The sequence below is a fragment of the Cordyceps militaris genome (assembly GCF_000225605.1).
Source record: "Cordyceps militaris CM01 unplaced genomic scaffold CCM_S00002, whole genome shotgun sequence".
Taxonomy (NCBI): domain Eukaryota; kingdom Fungi; phylum Ascomycota; class Sordariomycetes; order Hypocreales; family Cordycipitaceae; genus Cordyceps; species Cordyceps militaris.
This window is the reverse complement of record NW_006271970.1, coordinates 1,256,992-1,276,478: the sequence shown is the minus strand read 5'-3', so window position 1 is coordinate 1,276,478 and position 19,487 is coordinate 1,256,992. Positions and strand designations below refer to the sequence as shown.

At 55.6% G+C, this 19,487-nt stretch overlaps 6 protein-coding genes across 6 annotated transcripts; 1 reads left to right on the top strand and 5 right to left on the bottom strand.

The window, feature by feature from the left end:
- Positions 1-158: 158 nt before the first annotated feature.
- On the top strand, positions 159-1,594 carry CCM_02350 (O-sialoglycoprotein endopeptidase, putative; the record flags this gene model as incomplete). The annotated part of the gene is made up of 2 exons (XM_006667502.1): positions 159-1,162; positions 1,186-1,594. 2 exons carry the CDS (start codon positions 159-161, stop codon positions 1,592-1,594), a joined length of 1,413 nt encoding a protein of 470 aa, XP_006667565.1.
- Positions 1,595-1,984: 390 nt separating this feature from the next.
- On the bottom strand, positions 1,985-2,918 carry CCM_02349 (proteasome component PRE2 precursor; the record flags this gene model as incomplete). The annotated part of the gene is made up of 2 exons (XM_006667501.1): positions 1,985-2,701; positions 2,781-2,918. 2 exons carry the CDS (start codon positions 2,916-2,918, stop codon positions 1,985-1,987), a joined length of 855 nt encoding a protein of 284 aa, XP_006667564.1.
- Positions 2,919-4,237: 1,319 nt separating this feature from the next.
- Positions 4,238-9,010, bottom strand: CCM_02348 (membrane bound C2 domain-containing protein; the record flags this gene model as incomplete). The annotated part of the gene is made up of 3 exons (XM_006667500.1): positions 4,238-8,361; positions 8,445-8,754; positions 8,822-9,010. The coding sequence occupies 3 exons, from the start codon at positions 9,008-9,010 to the stop codon at positions 4,238-4,240; spliced, it is 4,623 nt and encodes a 1,540-aa protein (XP_006667563.1).
- A 2,958-nt stretch (positions 9,011-11,968) lies between these two features.
- On the bottom strand, positions 11,969-13,812 carry CCM_02347 (A kinase anchor protein, putative; the record flags this gene model as incomplete). Its single annotated transcript, XM_006667499.1, has 4 exons — positions 11,969-12,478; positions 12,593-12,941; positions 13,040-13,374; positions 13,426-13,812. 4 exons carry the CDS (start codon positions 13,810-13,812, stop codon positions 11,969-11,971), a joined length of 1,581 nt encoding a protein of 526 aa, XP_006667562.1.
- An 841-nt stretch (positions 13,813-14,653) lies between these two features.
- CCM_02346 (MFS transporter) lies at positions 14,654-16,461 on the bottom strand (the record flags this gene model as incomplete). The annotated part of the gene is made up of 4 exons (XM_006667498.1): positions 14,654-14,868; positions 14,923-15,027; positions 15,084-16,240; positions 16,295-16,461. The coding sequence occupies 4 exons, from the start codon at positions 16,459-16,461 to the stop codon at positions 14,654-14,656; spliced, it is 1,644 nt and encodes a 547-aa protein (XP_006667561.1).
- A 698-nt stretch (positions 16,462-17,159) lies between these two features.
- On the bottom strand, positions 17,160-18,722 carry CCM_02345 (MFS transporter, putative; the record flags this gene model as incomplete). Its single annotated transcript, XM_006667497.1, has 4 exons — positions 17,160-17,173; positions 17,220-18,055; positions 18,106-18,238; positions 18,287-18,722. The coding sequence occupies 4 exons, from the start codon at positions 18,720-18,722 to the stop codon at positions 17,160-17,162; spliced, it is 1,419 nt and encodes a 472-aa protein (XP_006667560.1).
- Between the last annotated feature and the right edge of the window lie 765 nt (positions 18,723-19,487).

The following is a 19,487-nucleotide window of genomic DNA, read 5'->3' as shown; positions in this document are numbered from 1 at the left end:
AAATGCAAAATCTGTCAGGCGAGCTTCTCGATGCCCCTGGACTGGATATATCTTCATACTCAAAGTGTCCCCACTAAAAAGTTCCAACATGGGAGTCCATTACGACAAACCATGATTTCGTCTCCATCACCCATCCACCGTCATCCCCTCTCCGAACCATGCGCCTCCGGCCCCCCTCGACGCTTCTCACCACAGCGTCGCCGTCACGGCCCCGTCTGTGCCGCTGCGCGCCGCGGCCTCCTTTCCGTCCCCTCGTCACGCTCGCCATTGAAACCTCGTGTGACGACACAGCCGTCGCCGTACTCGAGCACCACCACCACCACCACCACCACCCCGCCCGGCCGACACGACTGCTCTTCAACGAGCGCATCAGCGCCGACCTGCGCGCCTACCGGGGGATCCGTCCGGCGGCGGCGCTGGCCGGGCACCAGCGCACCCTCGCGGGCTTGGTGCGGCGGGCGCTCGCCCACCTCGGCCCGTCGGGGCGGCCCGACCTCGTCGCCGCCACGCGCGGGCCCGGCATCCACGCCAACCTCGCGACCGGCCTGTTCACGGCCAAGGGGCTCGCGCTCGCGTGGGGCGTGCCGCTCGTCGGCGTGCACCACATGCAGGCGCACGCGCTGACGCCGCGGCTGGTGCGCGCGCTGGGCATGCCCATGGCCGGCGGCGGCGGCGGCGGCGGCGAGGCGCCCGCTCCCGCCGCCGTCACCCCAGAGTTCCCGTTTATCACGCTGCTCGTGTCCGGCGGGCACTCGCAGCTCGTCCTCTCGACCGACGTGACCACGCACCGGGTGCTCGCCACCACGAGCGACGCCGCCGTCGGCAACGTGCTCGACCAGACGGCGCGCGTCATCCTACCCGCGCCCGTCCTCGCCGCGAGCCCGGACGTCATGTACGGCCGCCTCCTCGAGTCCTACGCGTTTGACGGCGACGGCGACGATGATGATCCGTACGCCTTTTACACGCCGCACCGCACGCGCGCCGACGAGCTCGCCGACGTCGACACGGGCTACGCCTGGCGCCTGCCGCTGCCGATGCGCGCCACCCGACGCATGGCGTACTCCTTTGCCGCGGTGCACAGCACCGTGCACGCCGTGGCGGCGCGGCCGGGCCCAACATGGACGACGCGGAGCGGCGCGCGCTCGCCCGGCACACGCAGCGCGTCGCGTTCCAGCACCTGGCCAGCCGGCTGTGCCTGGCGCTGGACCCGGGCACTGCCGCGTTTGAGGGCGCGGCGGTGGCGCGGGCCGCGCGCACGCTCGTCGTCGCGGGCGGCGTGGCGTGCAACAAGTTTCTGATGCACGTGCTGCGGACGACGCTTGCGGCGCGGGGCCTGCTGCGGTCGTCTGCCGAGGACGGCGGCAGCGGCGACGGCATCAGGGAAATCATCGCTCCGCCGGTGGCGCTGTGCACCGACAACGCGGCCATGATTGCGTGGGCCGGCATGGAAATGTACGAGGCCGGGTGGCACTCGGATCTCGACGTTGCGCCCGTCGCCAAGTGGCCGCTGGATCCCGCCGTCGTGCTGCCGGGGAAGAGTGCGGGCGAGCCAGGCGGGCTGATGGAGATTGGCGGGTGGTTGAGGTGGAAGTAGACGACGGCAACGAGGACTGCCAGCAACGGCCCAAGAGTTGCTGTACGATGTGTGGCATACTGGGCGAGAAATTTGTACACAAACTTGTATCAATACCTGCAGCATTAGCATAAGCATAACCAGCATGGCGTCAAAGACTTGGATTGGGAAACATGGAATTTTACGAATCAATAGCACATTGATCTACACTTTGCTCGATAGGTACGCAGATGATGAACAAAACGAAATGTGTATTCTTGTACTGTACAAGTTACAAGGAACCAAGCCGTTTCGAGTCTTCTTGGCAAGACTACACAAAACAGCTTCTTGCTCCCAGGTGATGAGCTTATTCTATCCTGCCTCCACCTTGCATCGTACATTTCATTCCACGGCCCTGGGTTCGCCCCCTCATTAGAGCTCGCTCGTAACGTTGGAGAACTCACCCTTCTCCAACTTTGTCTGCCAGAAGATGGGGTTGGTGTCGCGGAAGCCGTGCTTGACCCAGCCCTCCTGCTTCACGTGGTAAAGGTTGATGGAGCCACCCGAGTAGGCGTCACGGTGCGTGGCGGCGAGGATGCTGCGGCTGCCGAGTTCGAGGGCCTCTTCGTCGGTGAGGTCGTAGCGGTACTCGGCGTCGAGGACACCGTACGCAAACGTCTGGCCGGAGCCAACGCAAAACAGGTTGCCGGCGAGGCGGGTGCCGTCATTGTCGACATAGTACAGCGCCGGCCCCTCCTCGGCGGTGACGCCCGCGCACATGGTGCCCATACTGAGGCCCATTCCCTTGTAGCTGTAGACGAGGTTGGCAAGGATCTTGCTCGCGGCGGCGACGCTGATGCGGCGCTTGTGACGCAGCTCGTGCAGGCGGCACTGCATGCCCAACCAGGCCAGCCAGTACTGGCAGTCAGCCGCGCCGCCCGCCATGGTGCCCAGTAGCACGTTGTTGATCTCAATCACCTTCTTGACCGTCTGCGAGGCGATCCAGTTGCCGGCCGTCGCGCGCGAGTCTGTCGCCACGATGATGCCGCCCTGGAAGCGAAACGCCAGCGTCGTGGTGCCGTGGGCAATCTTGATCGGGCAGTTGGGGTTCGAGCGGTCGTCTGTGGCGGCACGGAGCCAGGCAGAAGGCTGAGGAACGCACAGTCAGTCATGGCGTCTAAGATTGCAAGAATAGAGACTCCCCGAGGGAAATCGATTGCGGTCGTACCTGAGCGACGGGCGGCATCGCAAAGTTTAGCGACACGTTGGCACCAGGGCCCATGGCCATGAGGTCCTGCGTCTCATCTTCAAAGGACTCGTTCTGCGTGTGCGCAGTCCGGCTATATCTCGCGATGAGGGTGTCCATATTTCCTTGATGTTGTCTCTTTTCTGCTATTCTGGTGTAACGGGGGGCCCAAACAGCGTAAGCCTTCCAAGAGCACGCAGTCCGTGTGTGCGTATGCTGGCTCGTCCGGCGGGTATCGAGGCTTGCAAAATGTCTAAAAAGTCGAGAATTGCACTGCAAAAGGTGTACTTGGATGCAGGAAGAGGGAGAAGCGTTAAGAGAGGTGGTGGTGCTTCCGATTGATGGGAGCTCGTGGCGTGGGGGATGAAAGGCTCAGGCAGCTCTGGGATCGCGCGTCACCAAGCTGGAACCTGGCTGGCTGGGAGCTCTTTGGTGCAAGCTTACCAAATACCTAGGTGGTACGTACCTTTGGCCGCCTTGTCAAAGTTGGTGCCTTGCTGCCTGAATCTTGGTCCACGACCAGTACACAAACGCAACTTACCTAGGTAATGATTGCACCCGAAAAAACATAGGGCAATCACGCTTCTCTTTTCTTCTTAATGGGGATTTAAATAAAGATCCTCCGGACTCTCAGACTATACCGAGGTTATCAGGGCCCGTTAATCAGTCGTGCCGCTTACCTGGACCCAGTTGCAGTAGCCCGTCCGAACGCATCAAGAACCAGATGCCCACGAGATACCAGCAAACACTTCGTGGATGAACCTTTTACCGCCTCCGGCTGCGTTTCTCTTCTCTGTCACGTTCGGGGACGTAGGTACGGCAGCCATATATATACAAAGGACCCCAGTCGGGCCTTTGGTCTGTTGAAAGCACGCAGCCAGCGATGGGGCATTATTAACCAAGAGCACCGCAGTTCCTTGTGCGGAGTGCGGAACATCAGGCGTTGCCTTGGACCTATAGTCAATAGGCAGATAGCAGGCACCGCCTTGGCGACCTCTTGCCACAGAACGCGGACGGTGCGCAGCTTCACTTTTGATAATAGGTCGATTTTCCTCCGTAGACATGACTAGGTCTTCAGAAACAGGCTGTCAAACGTCTAATCGTACGATTGTTTGTTTATATGCTTCTCAACCGCGTATTTGACTTGATCACGCACCCCTAAGCTGGGAGCACCCGGCGCTGTACCGAGCTTGGCAAGGAAGCTGTTCTGTTAAAGTCCCACGATCTTGTTGACCTCTTCTAAACCAGAGGCTACAGATCACTTCAATATGATGGATAAATCATCAATGAATTCTTGCAAATTTTCTAATAAACTAACAAAATGTTGACACACTAAAAAGCACACTCGCCTATACCTTCCCATTTTCCTTATAATGAGTATCCAGACAGAAAGAAATACGCACCAACTCCAACTCTCCCAGGCCTCCATATTAAACCTCTCACGGGTTCGGCGTAGTGTCCCGACTGATGCGCGACGACTCGCCTCGCTTCAACAGCATGCTTCTTCGGATGCTAGACGAACGGGGGCTGTCTCTGATACTGGCAGTGTCAGCAGCCTGGAAGGTGCTCTTGATTACAACGGTGCCACCGCCAATTGTAAGCTCCTTGGGGCCGCCATGAGTCTCGTCGACAAAGTAGGGATGGTCTCCCAAGGCGTCGTCGCTGCCAAAGGTGTGATTTCCCTTGACCTCGACCTTGAACTGAGAATCGGCGGCACAGCTAAACTTAAAGTCCTCGTCGATCGACCACTCGCCCGTTGAGGACTTGAAATGCTTCGTCTTGCCTACAATCTTCTCCTTTGGCGAAACTTGTGAGACCGCGATGTAAAGATCAGTAGAACTAGGGAAGCCAGCGGCGCTAACGATTGTGAAAACGGCGGTGCCGCTGGGCGCACCAGGCATGCCACTCTGGATAGAAGCAGCACCGATGCTAGGGGCGCGTCTGTGCGCAGAGCCGGGAGTCTCAATCGATGGGATAGGCATCGATGGGTTGCCGATAGGAGTGGGTGTCACATCTCTGCGGGCAGCCGTATCGAGCGTAGGTGCCTTCCTGAGACCACCACCGGGCTGGCCAACAGCAGCGTTGACAGCTTCAACAGGCTCGGCAACCTCGACCACAGTGCCGTTGCTGTCCTTCTTTCCGAAGAGACCACGGCGCACAAATGACGCACCCTTGCCGACACCGTGGCCGACAGCTCCAGCCACAGCGACGCCGCCCTTGATGGGAGCACCAGCAACGCCAGTAACTATACGAGTGGGCGCGCCAAAGGTACCAGCAAAGTTCGAGGTACCTTGCCTTTGGCGGGTAACATAGTCTGGGCGGAATAGCATGCGCATGCGCACGCTACCAGACTTACCGTCGAGAGGGTACTGCGCCTCGTAGGCCTTGAAAGGCTCTAGCTGGGCTAGGTTCACGTCTGTGGAGCCGAGAAGATCAGGCTTGTCAGCAAAATCATAATCCCAGACAGTGCACTTGAGCTTGGCAGCTGTTCGTGAAGGAACAGGGACCTCGAAGTATTCATTCCAAGTAGGATTGAGAGTCTTCTTGATGATCTTGGTCTTGAAGACGTCCTGGCCGTTGAGCTCAAATCGGCAGTAAGGATCACTCTTGCCGTTGCGGTCAGCAGAGGGCAGATCGACACCATCCAGAATATCGAGGCGAAGGTTGCCCATGTTGTTGATGCTCTCGCTAGGGTCAAGGGTCATCTTTATAGGGATGTACTTGAGGCTGACCTTGACAGAGCCGGTCCTGCCATCGTCGGACTTGAGCTTGAGAATAGTGGGGTTGTTGAGACACTGCTTCAAAGTATCAAGCGTGTTGCCAGTGAGAGATGCCAGAACGTGATCGCTGTCGTCGCCCTTCTTCCTGGCCTTGAGCGTGAGTCTAGAAAAGTCTAGCTCGCGAATGACGCAGTCACCAATCTCGTCAAACTTGAAACTCTTGGTTGAGGTGCTGTTTGTGGTGTATGAAGGGTACATGTAGTCGTCCACCCAGACCTCAAGGTGGCTAGGGGCATCAGGCATCTCCGCATCGAGAAGGCGAAAGATGAGCAGACCGCTCTCTTCTCTGAGCAGCTGTTCGGGGCTCATGTGAATTCTGGGAGGCCCAGTTTCCTTGTCGCCACCCTGTTCCAGACTGGTGCGACCCTTGGCCGACTTGATTGATTTGGCTGTGTCAAGACTAGGCTTGCCCTTGGTGTGTCCAGCAGCAGGAGCAACCTTGTCCGTGACATCCTTGGCTGTGTCCTTGATCGCAGCCACCTTGGTGTCATCCTTGGTGGCATCTGTGGTGGCGGCTTTGGTGGCATCCTTGGTGGCATCTGTAGTGGCGGCTTTGGTGGTATCCTTGGTGGCATCCTTGGTGGCAGCCTGGGTGACATCCTTGGTGGCATTACCATTGGTCTTTGCAGTGGCCTTGGTGACATCACCATTGGTCTTTGCAGCTGCCTCCTCTTCTTCTTCTTCCTCTTCAGGATCCGCGATGTTGAGGCAGGGGTAGAAAGCGGCGGTGTAGTGAACAGTTCCCTTGGGGACACCCTTACCATGGATACGGAGGGCGCCTTGACGGTCTTCCTTCTTGTCGTGCACCATATGCTCACCGAGCTCGTTCAGCTGCATAAAATCGCCGACAGAGAGTTCAGTCAGACCCAAGCTTCGATCCTTTCCAACCTTTTCCATATCCATGACTTCCAGTGTAAGCTTCTCGCGCTCAGAGTGGACCGGGACGTATAGGACCTCGTCCCATTCAGGGTTGAGGTCGTTTCGGAAAGTGACAGTTTTGCCCTTTTCGATACCAGAGAGTAGAACACGCACGTAGGGGTCGGATTTTCCAAAAGCTTCAAAGTTGCGCAGGTCGGTAGCGCGCTTGAAATGCAGGCGCATGACGCCGACGGGAGTCTGGTAGCCGCCGGTTCCAGCAACACCAGAGATAGCAACAGGTCGCCACTGGGCCATCATCTTGACGCGACCAGTGGGGACGCCAGCCAGACTGTACCATTCCTTGCCCTGCTCCATGCAGTCGAGCATTTCGTCGAGCTTAATCTGGTACTTGCCGAGGACTTGGTCGCCGGCGAGATCGCGGTCATCCTTGACAATAACGCCGAGCTTGGCGGACCTGCGATCCGTAATGAGAATTTCCTTGGAGCCATTGTCCCAGATAGGGTTGTTGGTGCGCTTGAGCTTCTTGGTCAGGTGGACAGACTTGCCATTCAGTAAAAGTTCGGCGTAAGGGTTGAGGCTGCCAACAAGACTCTTTGTTCCGTCGAGATCCTTGGCCTGTTCGACAGTAAAGCGGAGAATACCCTGGTTAGACTCGGGGGCAGGCTCAGCACTGCCATCTTCGAGCTTCTTCTGGGCAAGGACAGGGAAGAATCGCAGGTCGCAGTTGACCACGCCACGCGCCTTGCCGTCAGAGAGAACCTCGATGCGCTGGTTCTCGTGGACGTTGAGCTCCTCGAGATCCTCCATGGCAAAGGAGGCGACACCCAGTTCCTTGGATTTACGGAATTCATTCTTGTCAAAGACTTGGATATCGAGCGAGTCGGAGAAGGAAGTGACAATGAGGTAGTGAGTCTCGTTCCAGCGAGGGTTGGCGTTGTCCGGGACGTGCTTGGTCCTGGCAAGCTCCTGGCGACGATTGAAGGTGATTACGGCGTAGGGGTCGACGGTGCCGCCGAGCTTGTCGGTGTTCTTGAGGCCTTGGGCGCCGTGGAGCGTTACGGCCAAGACACCAACGGCCTGGTCGACTGGAGTACCGGCGAGCATTTTTGCGACCTCAATGGGGAAGACCTTGGGTTCGTACATCATGGGGCCAAGAGTACCGTGGATCTGCTCGAGGATAAAGCTTTCCAGACCGGGAATGAAGTTGATGTCGAAACCAAATGTCTCGCCGCCAAGGGGCTTGCAAACGTAGTCGATTTCGGGGCGTCCAAGGAAACACATTTCGACACGGTCAATGTGGGGGAAGGGAATTTGCAGCTTGATCTTGAGGCGCATGATGCCGGAGAAGGCCATGTCCTCGACAATGACGTCAATGCCCTTGCTGATCATGGCCTTTCCGATACGAATTTCAAGAACAACTTTGGGATTGATTTTGTTCTTTACCTGGCGAGAAGTAAGATCGGCGGTGTCGTTGGGGGTGAAGCTGAATTTCCAGTCCATGAGGACGATATCATCCTCGGTCTTGGGGTAGGTCTTGACGTGCTCCATGCGCGGGGGCTTAGATCCGAGGGTGAAGGTCTTGAGCTTGAGGCTGTCAAGGAAAGCCGGAGTAGAGGAGCTGAGGACCTGGTCGACCGAGTTGATGATGGTCTGGGCGAGGACGGGTTGGTAGATGGGCCAGAACTTGACCATGAAGGAATTAATCCACTCGAGAGATTCATTGTCGGTCTCGAGCCTCTTGAGGGCCATTTCGCGGCTGATGTCGTCGCGGAAGTTGCGGCGGACGCGGCGCAAAGAGGTACGGTAGTAGGTGGCGCAAGCAGCCATGACGATGAGGACCCAGCCGAGGCCGCCACCGAGGACAGCAATAAGCCAGGAAATGATGCATGCGAGAATGACAATAGCTGTATTGTGATACCAGTCTAAAGGGATTTGAGGTCAGCAGGATGCGCGAGCGCATGGTCTTTGGCGTATTTCAAGCCCTTACCTCCGTAGAGCGAGTCGGGCAGTCTACCCTCAAGCCAGGTAGAGTGGTCTAGCAAGCTTTCGGATTCGGACGTCTTTTCGGAGGGCCAGCCCATCTTAGGAGCCCAGCCGGTGCGCATGTAGGGAGGCTCCTTGGCGCCGGGGTCGGCACCGTCGCCGATTGGCTTGCCGCTGGCGTCTCTAGCGACATCGAGAACACCTGCTTTGGAGGCTTCTGGCAAATCTTCGACGGGGCCGGTTCCGTCGTCCATGTCAGTGGCGACGGCGACAGATCTTTCGGGGCGACTTTGACGAAGCTCTTGGGGAATGGCCTGGCATGGGACAAAGGGTCAGCAAACGACGGCAGCAGTCAGAGGAGTGGTGGGGGGTGCGACATACAGCTGTGGCCTGTGCTAGCTTCTGCTCTGGAGTGGCATCAGGATCAAAGGTAAAGGCAGGGACACCAGCGTTGCGAGACTCGGCGACCATCTGGTTCTGAGCATCATCAGCCGTGTAGGTGCTGTCGGGGTCCTGGGCGGCGGCAATGGCATTGTCAACCTTGGCGTCGCGAGCTTGGTCGGCAGCCATGACGAATGAGGTATGGCAGGAAGTGCTGCGCGGTGCGGGCTGGGATGATGAGGTCTGTAGGTCGGACGGGAGATGGGAGAATCAATTGGCGCGCGCCAGTCGGCGAGGCGACATGCAGAGGGAGATCAGCAGGTGTTGTTTGCAGGATGGAGGGTTGGCGAGAGCTGTCGCAAAGCGCACGAGCTTGGAGGTGGAGGAGGAGCAGAGCAGTAGGAGTGTAGGAATGTCTCAATGGGACGACCGCAGCTGCGCCGGTTCCCACCAGATGATTTCGGCTTCCTTGCAGACCATAAAATGACGCTGATCTGACAGGGGTGGCAAGAGGCGGCGGGGGTATCTTGGGATAAGTACTAGTTGATAGTACGGAGTAGGATGCAGATAATAAAGACGGAATAAAAAATAGCAGGTGGGTGATGGCAGCTGGTGATGATGGGGAAGCTACAACAGATAATAGATGGCAAGCAAGCAGAGGCTAACGCGGCGCTGGGGCTGGACGTTGGATGGGAAGAGCCAAAAGATGGATGACGGATAGGTTAAACGGCAACGAGAAGACGATGGATTGGAGAAGAGGAAAAGAGAGGCTGTTTGTTTGTGAGGGGGGGGTGGCCGCTGGCTACCTAGCTGGAGAAGGGTTGACGACGACGATGAGCAGCTGCAGCAAAAAGCTAAGCTGTGATTTGCGCAACGACAAAGAGCTACCTGATAGCTTTGACTAGCAGTGCAATGTACAGGTACATGCTCGTTTCTGCATGTGCTACGTATGACGGAGGATTCCAGCGCCAGTCAGTCTGGCTTCATCATTCATCAGCGTTGAGCTGTGTACCGTAAACTGGCGCTAACCCAGAGTGTAGAGCCACCAAGTGGCCTGTTCAGCACTTGCAGCTTCCTTGTTTCGCTCAGCCACGTTATTAGTACCTTGTACGTCCCTCTTCGTCTCTGCCCTGCCCATCCCATCACAGACTCCCAAGTCCATCAAGTACAGGTACCCGCCAACGCTGGCCCTCGTCCCTCGTCCAGTCCCGGCTTTCTGGTCTGATCCTGGTTCTGCTGAAGAGGAGCGAACCTTGGTGGGCTCACAGCCTCACAGCCTCTCTGGCGGTACGTAACTGGTCTGCCCGGGGGCTGCGCTAGAGCGCCAGAATAATCACGGTAGGGGCCTTGCTCGTTTTATTCTTCTCTGATGTTGCAAAATTTCCCGTCGACATAGTTACCGGTGGGTGCATCCGGGAGCGGAACAAGCCAGACACGTTTGCGATGCATATGGTTAGGCGTGAGCGATGGTGAATGTAGCCTGCAGGCAAGCATGTACCTGTACCTGTATCTGCATGTACGTGGCCACTTTACATTCAAGACATGCAGCTGCTTCCAACAATTTAGTGATTCATGGCCTGCACAACGACGCCATGGTGCAGAAGCAGCCAAGATTCTCCGAGCTTTGGCTGGCTGGCATGCACCTCCCGGCTACCTTCGCTTAACCAGACAAGGCATTCCCAACTTTTGGTCCTTGCTTGGGTGACGAACCGACGATACCAACTCACCGGGCGCATCCCGTCACGACCGCTTTTTTGTGCCCTTGCTTCCCTTGCCCGGATTCGTCTCGCATCCTTCATTCATTGACCGTTCCGCCCACCCAGCCCAGCGGCCTCACGCCGCTGTCCTCGAGGCTCGGGATCCCTGATCCCTTGCGTGGTCCCAGATCGGTTGCGGCGACTCGCTCGCCCTAGTGGATCCCGGCATCCACTGCCCCGTCCGCCGCCGCACTGGAGCTTCGTCGCTGCTTCGACTTGGACGCTTCCGAGGTTTGTGGCGCTCTGCTAGCCAAATCCTCCCCAGCTGAACATGGTCTGCTACGATTAACTAGCATGAGTCGACGAATTTTTGTTAGCCTTGCAAGCAGCACTACCTACCGGTCTAGGTACCCAAATATTGAGTTACCTCTGTGTACGAATTACTGAAACTTGTCTCTGCCGTTACCACTTATCATGTCCCCAGTACTCCGTACTCCCCAAGTACCGGCTCCGAACTTGCTCAGCTCTATCAAGCTCCTCCTCCTCGCTCCGCCGCGATAGCCAAACTTTCGGCTCGCCAATGCCGTTCCGGCTGCCTCTCTTTTTATTAATTGCCCCATTGCCAGTTCCCACTGCCCTGCGCACACATTCTGGCCCATCATTGTCCTGAACAAGTCGCGCCATGCATTCCCATCTCCACAAACCTCATCAGCGAAACTAGCCTCTCCCTCTGCTTGGCTTTAATTAAACTATTTCCCTCTCCACCACCAAACAAGACCTGCTGTCTGTGCCCACGCTTCATTCCCTTTATTTTTCTTTGGTCCGGAACTTTGCTCTTTCCCGCTCTGCCAGCGATCTGTTAGAGATGAATCACCCAAGCTGGCACCAGCACAGCTTCCTGTTCGATTGTCCGCGTACGAATAGCCCGCCAATCACCCTGGTCCATGCTTGGCCCAAACGGCCGACGATAGGAATAGTTTCACCCTGTAAATGGAAGCCCATCTAGATTGGGCTCGGCCTCACCGGCTGGATTGGGTAGCGCCAAGACGGGGGAAAGCGCTCGACTCTGGTTTCTGGTGTACAAACCAATAGTTAGCAGACGAAGGCGGTAAAGGTGCTGAAATGTCTCGGCTATTTCTTGAGGGAAAAAAGTACACAGATAGCCCGAGAGACTTGTCAATGACAACTGCAAAACTGCATTCGTCATCGGAGCCCGAGGCCCTGCACTGTGGTGCTTCTTCTGACTATTCCATTTAAAGTATTGTGTAATGTGAAATAAAGAAACCACGCTTGTAGGGTGCGTCTTATAAATGTACAAAACAATCGCTTGCTCCCATTAAAAATCAAATAAACTCAAAACTGACTCCTTGAACAACTCCAGTCTACCCTCTCGCCAAATGTCACCCAGTGCCTTGCGTGCACGCCGCCGCCGCCGCCGGCCAGATCATTCCTAGAATCCGAAGCCGTCGTGCTGGTGTACGGGGCACCGTCCCGGATGGTTCACAAACCAGGCCGCGATGCAAGCGCGGTGGAAGCGGCAGAGGCACTCCAGCCGCGCCATGGGCACGCCCACGGCAAACTCCTCCAGACAAATGGTGCACTCGGCATCGTCCACGCAGTCCTTCTCCGTCGCCGCGTACGTGTACATGCCGCTGCGGCGAGGGGCCGGCGGCGCCACCGCGACGCCGCCGTCGCCTGGGGCTGGGCTCCCGTACGTACTGTGGGACTGGATGCATGTCGTGATGTGCTGCTCTCGCAGGGTTTCGAAGTCGGGGAGCGTGGTGGCTGGTAGCTCTCGGTGGCATACGGGGCATTCGTCTTCTTCGGCAATCTGGGGCGTCGGAGGCAGCGCTCGGTGTCGTGATGAGGTCGCCGGGTCGTCAAATAGGCCTGGTCGCGCGCTGAACTGGGACGGCCCGGCACGGGCCGGACGCGTCGACAAATACTGCTCAAACGGAGTCTGATATGAGGCACTGCGGCTCGATGTTGGTACAGGGTCGTGCCCTCTTGTAGGGGGGTTCTGTTATCCAGTTAATTCCGTGCTGACACGATCAAAGGCAGAGCTAGAACATACCGGGGCAATGCTCCTGGTGCGAGAGCCTGTATGCTGATTTGGATCGCTGATTGCTTGCAGCGCGCCTGCAAGTCCTCCGAATCCACCAGCCGTCGATACCCCACCATATGCGTTGCTCAGGCTGCTCCGAGATCTATGGTGTGGCGAGCGCGGGGAGAGCACCGTTGGGCTTTGCGGCGGTGCCGTGTTGGGGTCAGGGACGCACGGGTTGCAGAGTCTGACCCGTTCACCACCTGGTATTCCACCATGATCCAGTAAGCTGGCTCCCATTGGATCCGCAAACAGGCTCGATGCAAAGGAGACCTCTGAGTCCGGGGGGCGGACAATGTACTGGTTCGGAATCGTGATTCTATGAGGGGAGCATGAGTTGCAGACGACCCTGCCACATTTTCTATTATCTTGTTAATAGCTGCAAATGCCGTGCACCGAGCGTCGTGGCCAACGCACCTGCAGTGGTGCTTTCGCACCCATGTGCTGAACTGGGTGTTGCAAATGGGACAGAGAGTCACCTCGGCATCTGGCTGCCATCTAGGAAGAGCAAACTCGGGCGTCTCTCGGCGAGATCTCTGCGGGCGCTCTCGAGAAGGGCTGAACTGCTGGCGGAAGCTGCTTCGCCTGCCCGTAGCGAGGCGAGGCAAACCCTCCGTGATGCTGGACCTCTGCGGGTACATGATGGATGACAGGTCTACAACCTGTCCATCCTGACCCACGAAGCTAATACGAGGCGAAGCTTCGGTGCGCGAGCTCGAAGACGGGCCGGCGGCTACTAGGGTTGGTGCGCCCTGGGACGCGACCGGGCTTGACAAAGTCCGGATGGGAAGCGTGCTGCTTACAGCGTTGGCCGTCTCAGCATGGCCGGCGGCATGTTCTTCTCGGGGAGGTCGGTTGGTAATCGTATCTTCTGTTTCTGTATTCTGGCCGGAGCCTTGGATGTTTTGCTCCTCGCTGTCGGCAGGCATGGCGGCTGAAGGCGCCTTGTTGGTTGCAGCTGGGGTCTGCGCGACTGGACCCCTAGTCGCAGCCGAGGAAGCATCGTCAGGCTGCGCCTGGTGCTCCGCGTGATTCGTAGCAGGGGTTCCGCCGCCGTCTGTAGACAAACAGACACCGTCCCCTGTGGACTGGGGGCCCGCAGCGCTCGTGGAGGGACCGGGCTGTGTTGTATCATCTATTATCGTCTCGTTCGGCGCTGTATGCGCGGCAGGGTCTCGCGGGGTCGCCATGGTCTAATAAAACATGAGTGCAGGAAGCGTTGCACCGTCGAAAACGCAACGTCTATTGGAGATGGACACACGTATGGAGGGACGGATTTCGAGAGGAGCGAGCAAACGGCGTCGTCTTAGTTGGTTTGGGGCTTGAGACGCGGGCGCCTGGATTTCGTTTGCGGGACTCAGCAACTCACGCCATGCAAGCGTCTCTGAGCCCTTTTGCTAGGTAGGTAGGTAAGAACCGGCCCTGCCAACACGGGTCGAGAGGAAGCAAGCGTGCAGGAACAAGGATACGGACAAGTCGAAGGGTATGCAGATGCATCAACTGAGAATTGTTCCGGCGGCGTGGAGATAGGAGGGCAAGTCGAGACACGCGAGCAGCCCTTGTGTCAGTCATTCCAGAGGTGGGCGTTGTTAGCAGTGCTGCATCGCCACTAGAGACAGACATGTCACACGCCCTCTTGCGCCTATCTGGGCCCTGATTTGGTGACTGATGACACTGCCCCCACTTGTTAGGGAGGCTATGATCGACAAACATATTACAAAGACGAAAATATGGATTGAAAATGAAACAACTTTATGCTTGACTTGGTGAATATTGTCTTGGTTCTCAGGTTTTTGATATAAGTCTGTCGTGCTCGTTGTCAAGGACTGCGTCAGCACTCCAACTATGTCCAACCAATCCGCCCTGTATCATCGTTTAACCAGTCTATTGGTTCTATCGGTATATTTGATGCAATACGCTTGTCCAAATACAAGTTATGTACAATATGCACATATATTTGATGCAATACGCTTGTCCAAATACAAGTTATGTACAATATGCACATTATCTTCAAGGATCCATGATCCAACTCTATTCGCCGACCTCACGATCGTCCGCCCAGCGCACCAATGACATAATCCGCCACCGCCAAGTCCTCGTTCGGAGCGCCTTGCCCCCCAAGTATAAGGGAATCCACATGATAATGACAGCCGCCGAGATGCCAGCCATGGCGCCATATGTATTTTGATAGCCAGACTTGTTGATCCAAGGGTTTGTCTCGAAGGAAAGGAAAAATCCAAATAGTGCTGTACAGATCCGTGTTAGCGCATCATGTCTGGCGCAGCCGCAAGCAAACTCACATTTGAATCCCATGACGGCAAGAGTAACTTCGCCTGCAACAGGTCTATACGAGTCAATAACATAGACGAGGCATACGGTAGTAGCCTGTGTTATATAAAAGTTCACTATGATGCGTGTTAGTTCGCCTAGCATCGTCAAGACGAGTAGCTGGTGCACCTACGCAATGCGAGGCCGATCGTTGGGCAAACAAAGCTCAGGCGGTGCTCAATGCCAACACCAAAAAGGAAAAGAGCCAGAGGTGCCGTAATGGCAGAAATCATAATGATGGGAAGTCGCATTTCCGGCTCTCGAATGCCCCCATTTCGCTTCGTCAGATAGTCTGCACACAAGTCACCAAGTCTGCCTCCCGCTGGAAGACCTAGTAGCGACCCGATAATGGCCGCAAAGAAGCACAAACCAACCTGCCATGGCTGAAAGCGGTAGGCTTCCTCGAAGGCAGGGTCAACATTCGATGTGACAGCTACAAGAAAGCCAATAGTCACAGACAGAACCAAAGCAGCCCAGAGCACTGGCGGTAGGAGAATCAGAGCAAAGGGCCGTATGACCATTTTCAACAGGCTCTCGTTGGTGAAAGGCTGACGGCTAAAGACTTTGAGGGATTGCGTGTATGTCTGCTTGTGAACAGTAGATTGCCCACTCTCGACATCGCTTGTCTGGCTCGCGTTACGCCCCAGGGCTGCAGAAAAGCCGGAAGAAATATCTTTGCCGGGCTGAACTCGCTTATATGCCGTTTCGGGGAGCGTAAAGAAGAACAGGAGGAGGACAACCCCGATCAAGGCAGAGCTGACTTGATAGATTGTTCGCCAGTGTTCGTTCGCGGTGATGCCTCCAGAGATGATCATGCCAGACGCAACGCCAATGGAGAGGAAGCAAGTGTAGGCGGACATGATGGTCCCTCGCTCATGTAGGAAGAATATGTCGGTTATAGTTAATGGGGCTAGAATTTCTGCCGCACCAGCGCCAAAACCCATCAGGATGCGACCAACGAGAAACCCAGAGTATGATTTCTCAAAGATGAGCCACAGGGCAGTCGCAAGGTATATGGTGTAACTGGCAATGTACACAGGTCTGCGACCCCATTTGTTGGCAGCAGGGACCCAAAAAAGATTACCGATTCCTTGGAGCAGCGACGTTGAGGTGAAGAAGTATGCAACTCTGGGAATGGCGTAAGCCGTGAGACTGTCACTCTGCGCAGTCTGCGGAAAGAAGTCTATGGCAGTCTGCACAATGGCAATTGATGGCCCAGCCGCCAAAAAATTGCACATGGCCATGGCCAGGCACAGCACGACAGCGACGTATTTTTTACGCCATTGCGACCTGTTGTCGACGAGTTAGACGTGATGAGAGGATGAAGATGCTGGGCAGACAAACCAGTTCAATGGGTCATTGGGATCGGAGGACGGCGCCGGAATCAGGATGATTTCGTCATTTTCTTGACTTCTAAGGCGGACGTTACCAAGGGTGGCTTTCCGAGCGTTGAGATCGGAGCCCTTCTCAAGCGGGTGCGTAACCGCTTGGACGACGTCAGGGACAGTCATTGTTGGCCGGCGAAGTACCTTGTTCGATAAGCCCGACTGCAGTAATGGCTGCGGAGCCAGCGGGGAACAATCAATACGAAAGAAGCATTCTCAACTCAACTCAGCAGGGTCGAAGCGAACGGGGATCGAGCCTTGAGATTGGCGCGGCTGCGAGGTTATGTAGTATTCATGCCTCAGCGTCTCACCAAAGTCGCTCGGACAGCTGCCGAAAACTGGAGTCGATGTTAGTTTCCGCGACAAGGACAAGACATTGACTCGGATGCTCTCGGCGCTTGCAGCACCTGATTTCCCCCGGGCCCCGGACCATCCTGCATTCTATCAGGTCTGGTCTTGCGAACTAGGTCCCTAGTTAGTTAGATCCCCCCAAACCAAAACCAGTAACGTAATTGTATCCCCCTCCTGGATCAACCAGTCAGCCAGTCAACGACCGGCCTGCCCACTGTCAAGCCTCCTGTCTCACTGTAACACTAGTCATGGTACCGATCAGACCTGCTAGCTGGACTGACTCTTTTTGCTGGACGGACTGTCCACGGATTTCTAGAAAAGTGGGATTTCACAAGGTACATGATTTTACTACTTGCTACTACGCAGCGATCTTCTTGCCAACTACCTCTCCTTTCAACTTCTTCGTGCTAGCCGCATTCTTTGACAGCTGACAAGTCAGCTTTCATCTGCTTTAGCCGGTATCAGAAAAAGTATCAGCGAGGTAATACTAGAAAGTAGCGCAGCAAATAGGAAAGGAAGTCCGAGCCATGTACCACCCCAACTCAGACCAAGGCGGAACAGTGATGCCATGACTGGCCCTGCGACAAGCGCTCCGAGTCCCTCTGATACAGATATCGCAGTGTAGATCAAGCCTGCCCTGTCCTCTGCAGCATAGCTAGTGATGAGGCTTCGAAGAACCAAGTTGCAGCCTGCTCCTAGAGTGAAAATGATTAAACTCAACATGAACGTTCGGATCGTAAATGCCAACGCCAGGCACAAGGCCCCCAAAACCAGCAGGCTAGCACTAACCCTCGCCATCCATAAATCTTTGCGAGTGTAACTGAGGGACAGCTTCGTTAAAAGCAGCTGACTTGTCAAAGGTAGCACTATAGTTGTCATTCCAAGAGCCACTGCGCTTTTCATGGTCAAAAGCAGGGCAGCATCAGCCCACGACATACTAAAACGCTTCGTCATATATTGTAGAAGCAAGATCAGGACATCTTGACCGAGCGTGCTGAATACAATACCCATGAGAAGCAGCACAGAATATGTATTTCTCGAGACAAGGTTCCTCGCAGCGATCGTGTAACTTGCAATGACCTTTGGTAAGTTGGAAATGACCTTTGGTAAGTTGGCCAAGTAGTTCCAGGGTCCGTTACCGGCTTGCTGCCCTGAGTCGGGCTCATCATTGAGTGGACTATAGCTTGCACCTGTATTGGCACCACGACTCTCTGGAAGGAGCAACGACGAAGCAAGACTTAGACATAGTCCAGCAAAGCCAATGAAGAGACAAAACCAAGCGCCTCTGTTCATGAGCAAGTACGTCAGCGGGCCCGATATCAGTTCAACAACTGTTACGGAGGACCCCAGATAGAAGAAAGCAACAGTCCTGCGCTTTGTCAGCTAAAGCAATACAAGCGACACATGGTATTGGCGAACCTTTGCCCCGGGGTACATATATCGCCGATCATGGCGAAAATCATCGCACTGATCACCATGGGCCCACCACCAATGAGAGTCGCGAGCCCTGCCAAGCATATCAAATCAAGTGGTATCACATCGGAAAACCAGACTAGGAGAAACTTTAGCGCAGTCAAGAAGAAATAACAGTAGCACTTACATATGCTCATCTCAATCGCCTGTGAAATGAGCATCCCTGAGATGGCCAAACGAAGGACGAGCCTGCGACCGTATTTATCAGCCATAGCTCCGTATGGTACGGCCGTCACAAGGCCGGGGATTAGTGCAAAGGGCATGATCCATCCCTGCAGTAGGGACAACTTTGATTGTACGTCGGTGTCTTTACAAGCGGCATCATTTCGCGGGTCAACAATGTCTGGGTGCATGGAATGACAGATGATGCCCTCCATGATTTCGAACGTCGGAGTTGCTGATATGACGGTCGCGAACTGAACAAGTGACAGCACAGCCACGCATCGAGCAGCGGCGTAGAGCCGCCATGGCGTTGTGTGATCCGGATTCCCTGGTAGGTCAGACGGAGCTTGGTAACGGTGCCGTGGCAGTAGACGACTCTCCTCGGTCGGTTCTCCATCCATGGCTGCGTGTAGTATGTATTAGAGTTTGTGCTTTGTGGAGGAGTTGGGAATGGCGTCTCTGTGCAATGGAGATGTTAAAAAGGGGCTCAAGGGTGTGTGTGTGGCGATTACTAAGGCAGGCTGAGGCTTATCAGTGAAGTATCAGGCCATTCCAACAGGCGCCTAGAGAGAGGCACGCCTTTTATTAGGAACAATTCCTATTCTCCTTCTTAACATGACAGAACCCGTTTTCTTATGACTGGAGCAGCTGGGCATTCGTCCTTGTTTCGTCATGGACTGGCATTTCTCGAAATATTCTCTTCTTTACGATGATAGGATATAGGATGCGGCCCAAAAGACCTCCCAAGGATGAATATGACCTTTTGTCAGTTTCTGGCGGTGATGCATTCATTCCCTTGTCAACATCGTCAACATCTCCACTGGCCGCGACTTGGCAGGCTAGACTAACATGCTTTTAAAAAAGATGGTACGCGTCGCTGATGAATATTGGGGGATCGTCCGACGGAGTTATCCGTGGATAGCTAACCTAGGTCACTACTAGGTCAGATAGGGTCCGCCTCTCGGCGCTGTCTCACCAGAATGGCGCTATTCAACCACTAAACCCAGGCATAGTCAGCACCATGAAACCAACCCAACCGCTGCACGGTAACGGCGCCGCGATCGTTTCTTCGCACCTCAGCCGCGTCATCGGCCAGCATCTACCTCAACTCCCTCCATTATTCCCTGGAAGAAGTTCCAAGGTCAAAAATACACCCTTGGGCTGCA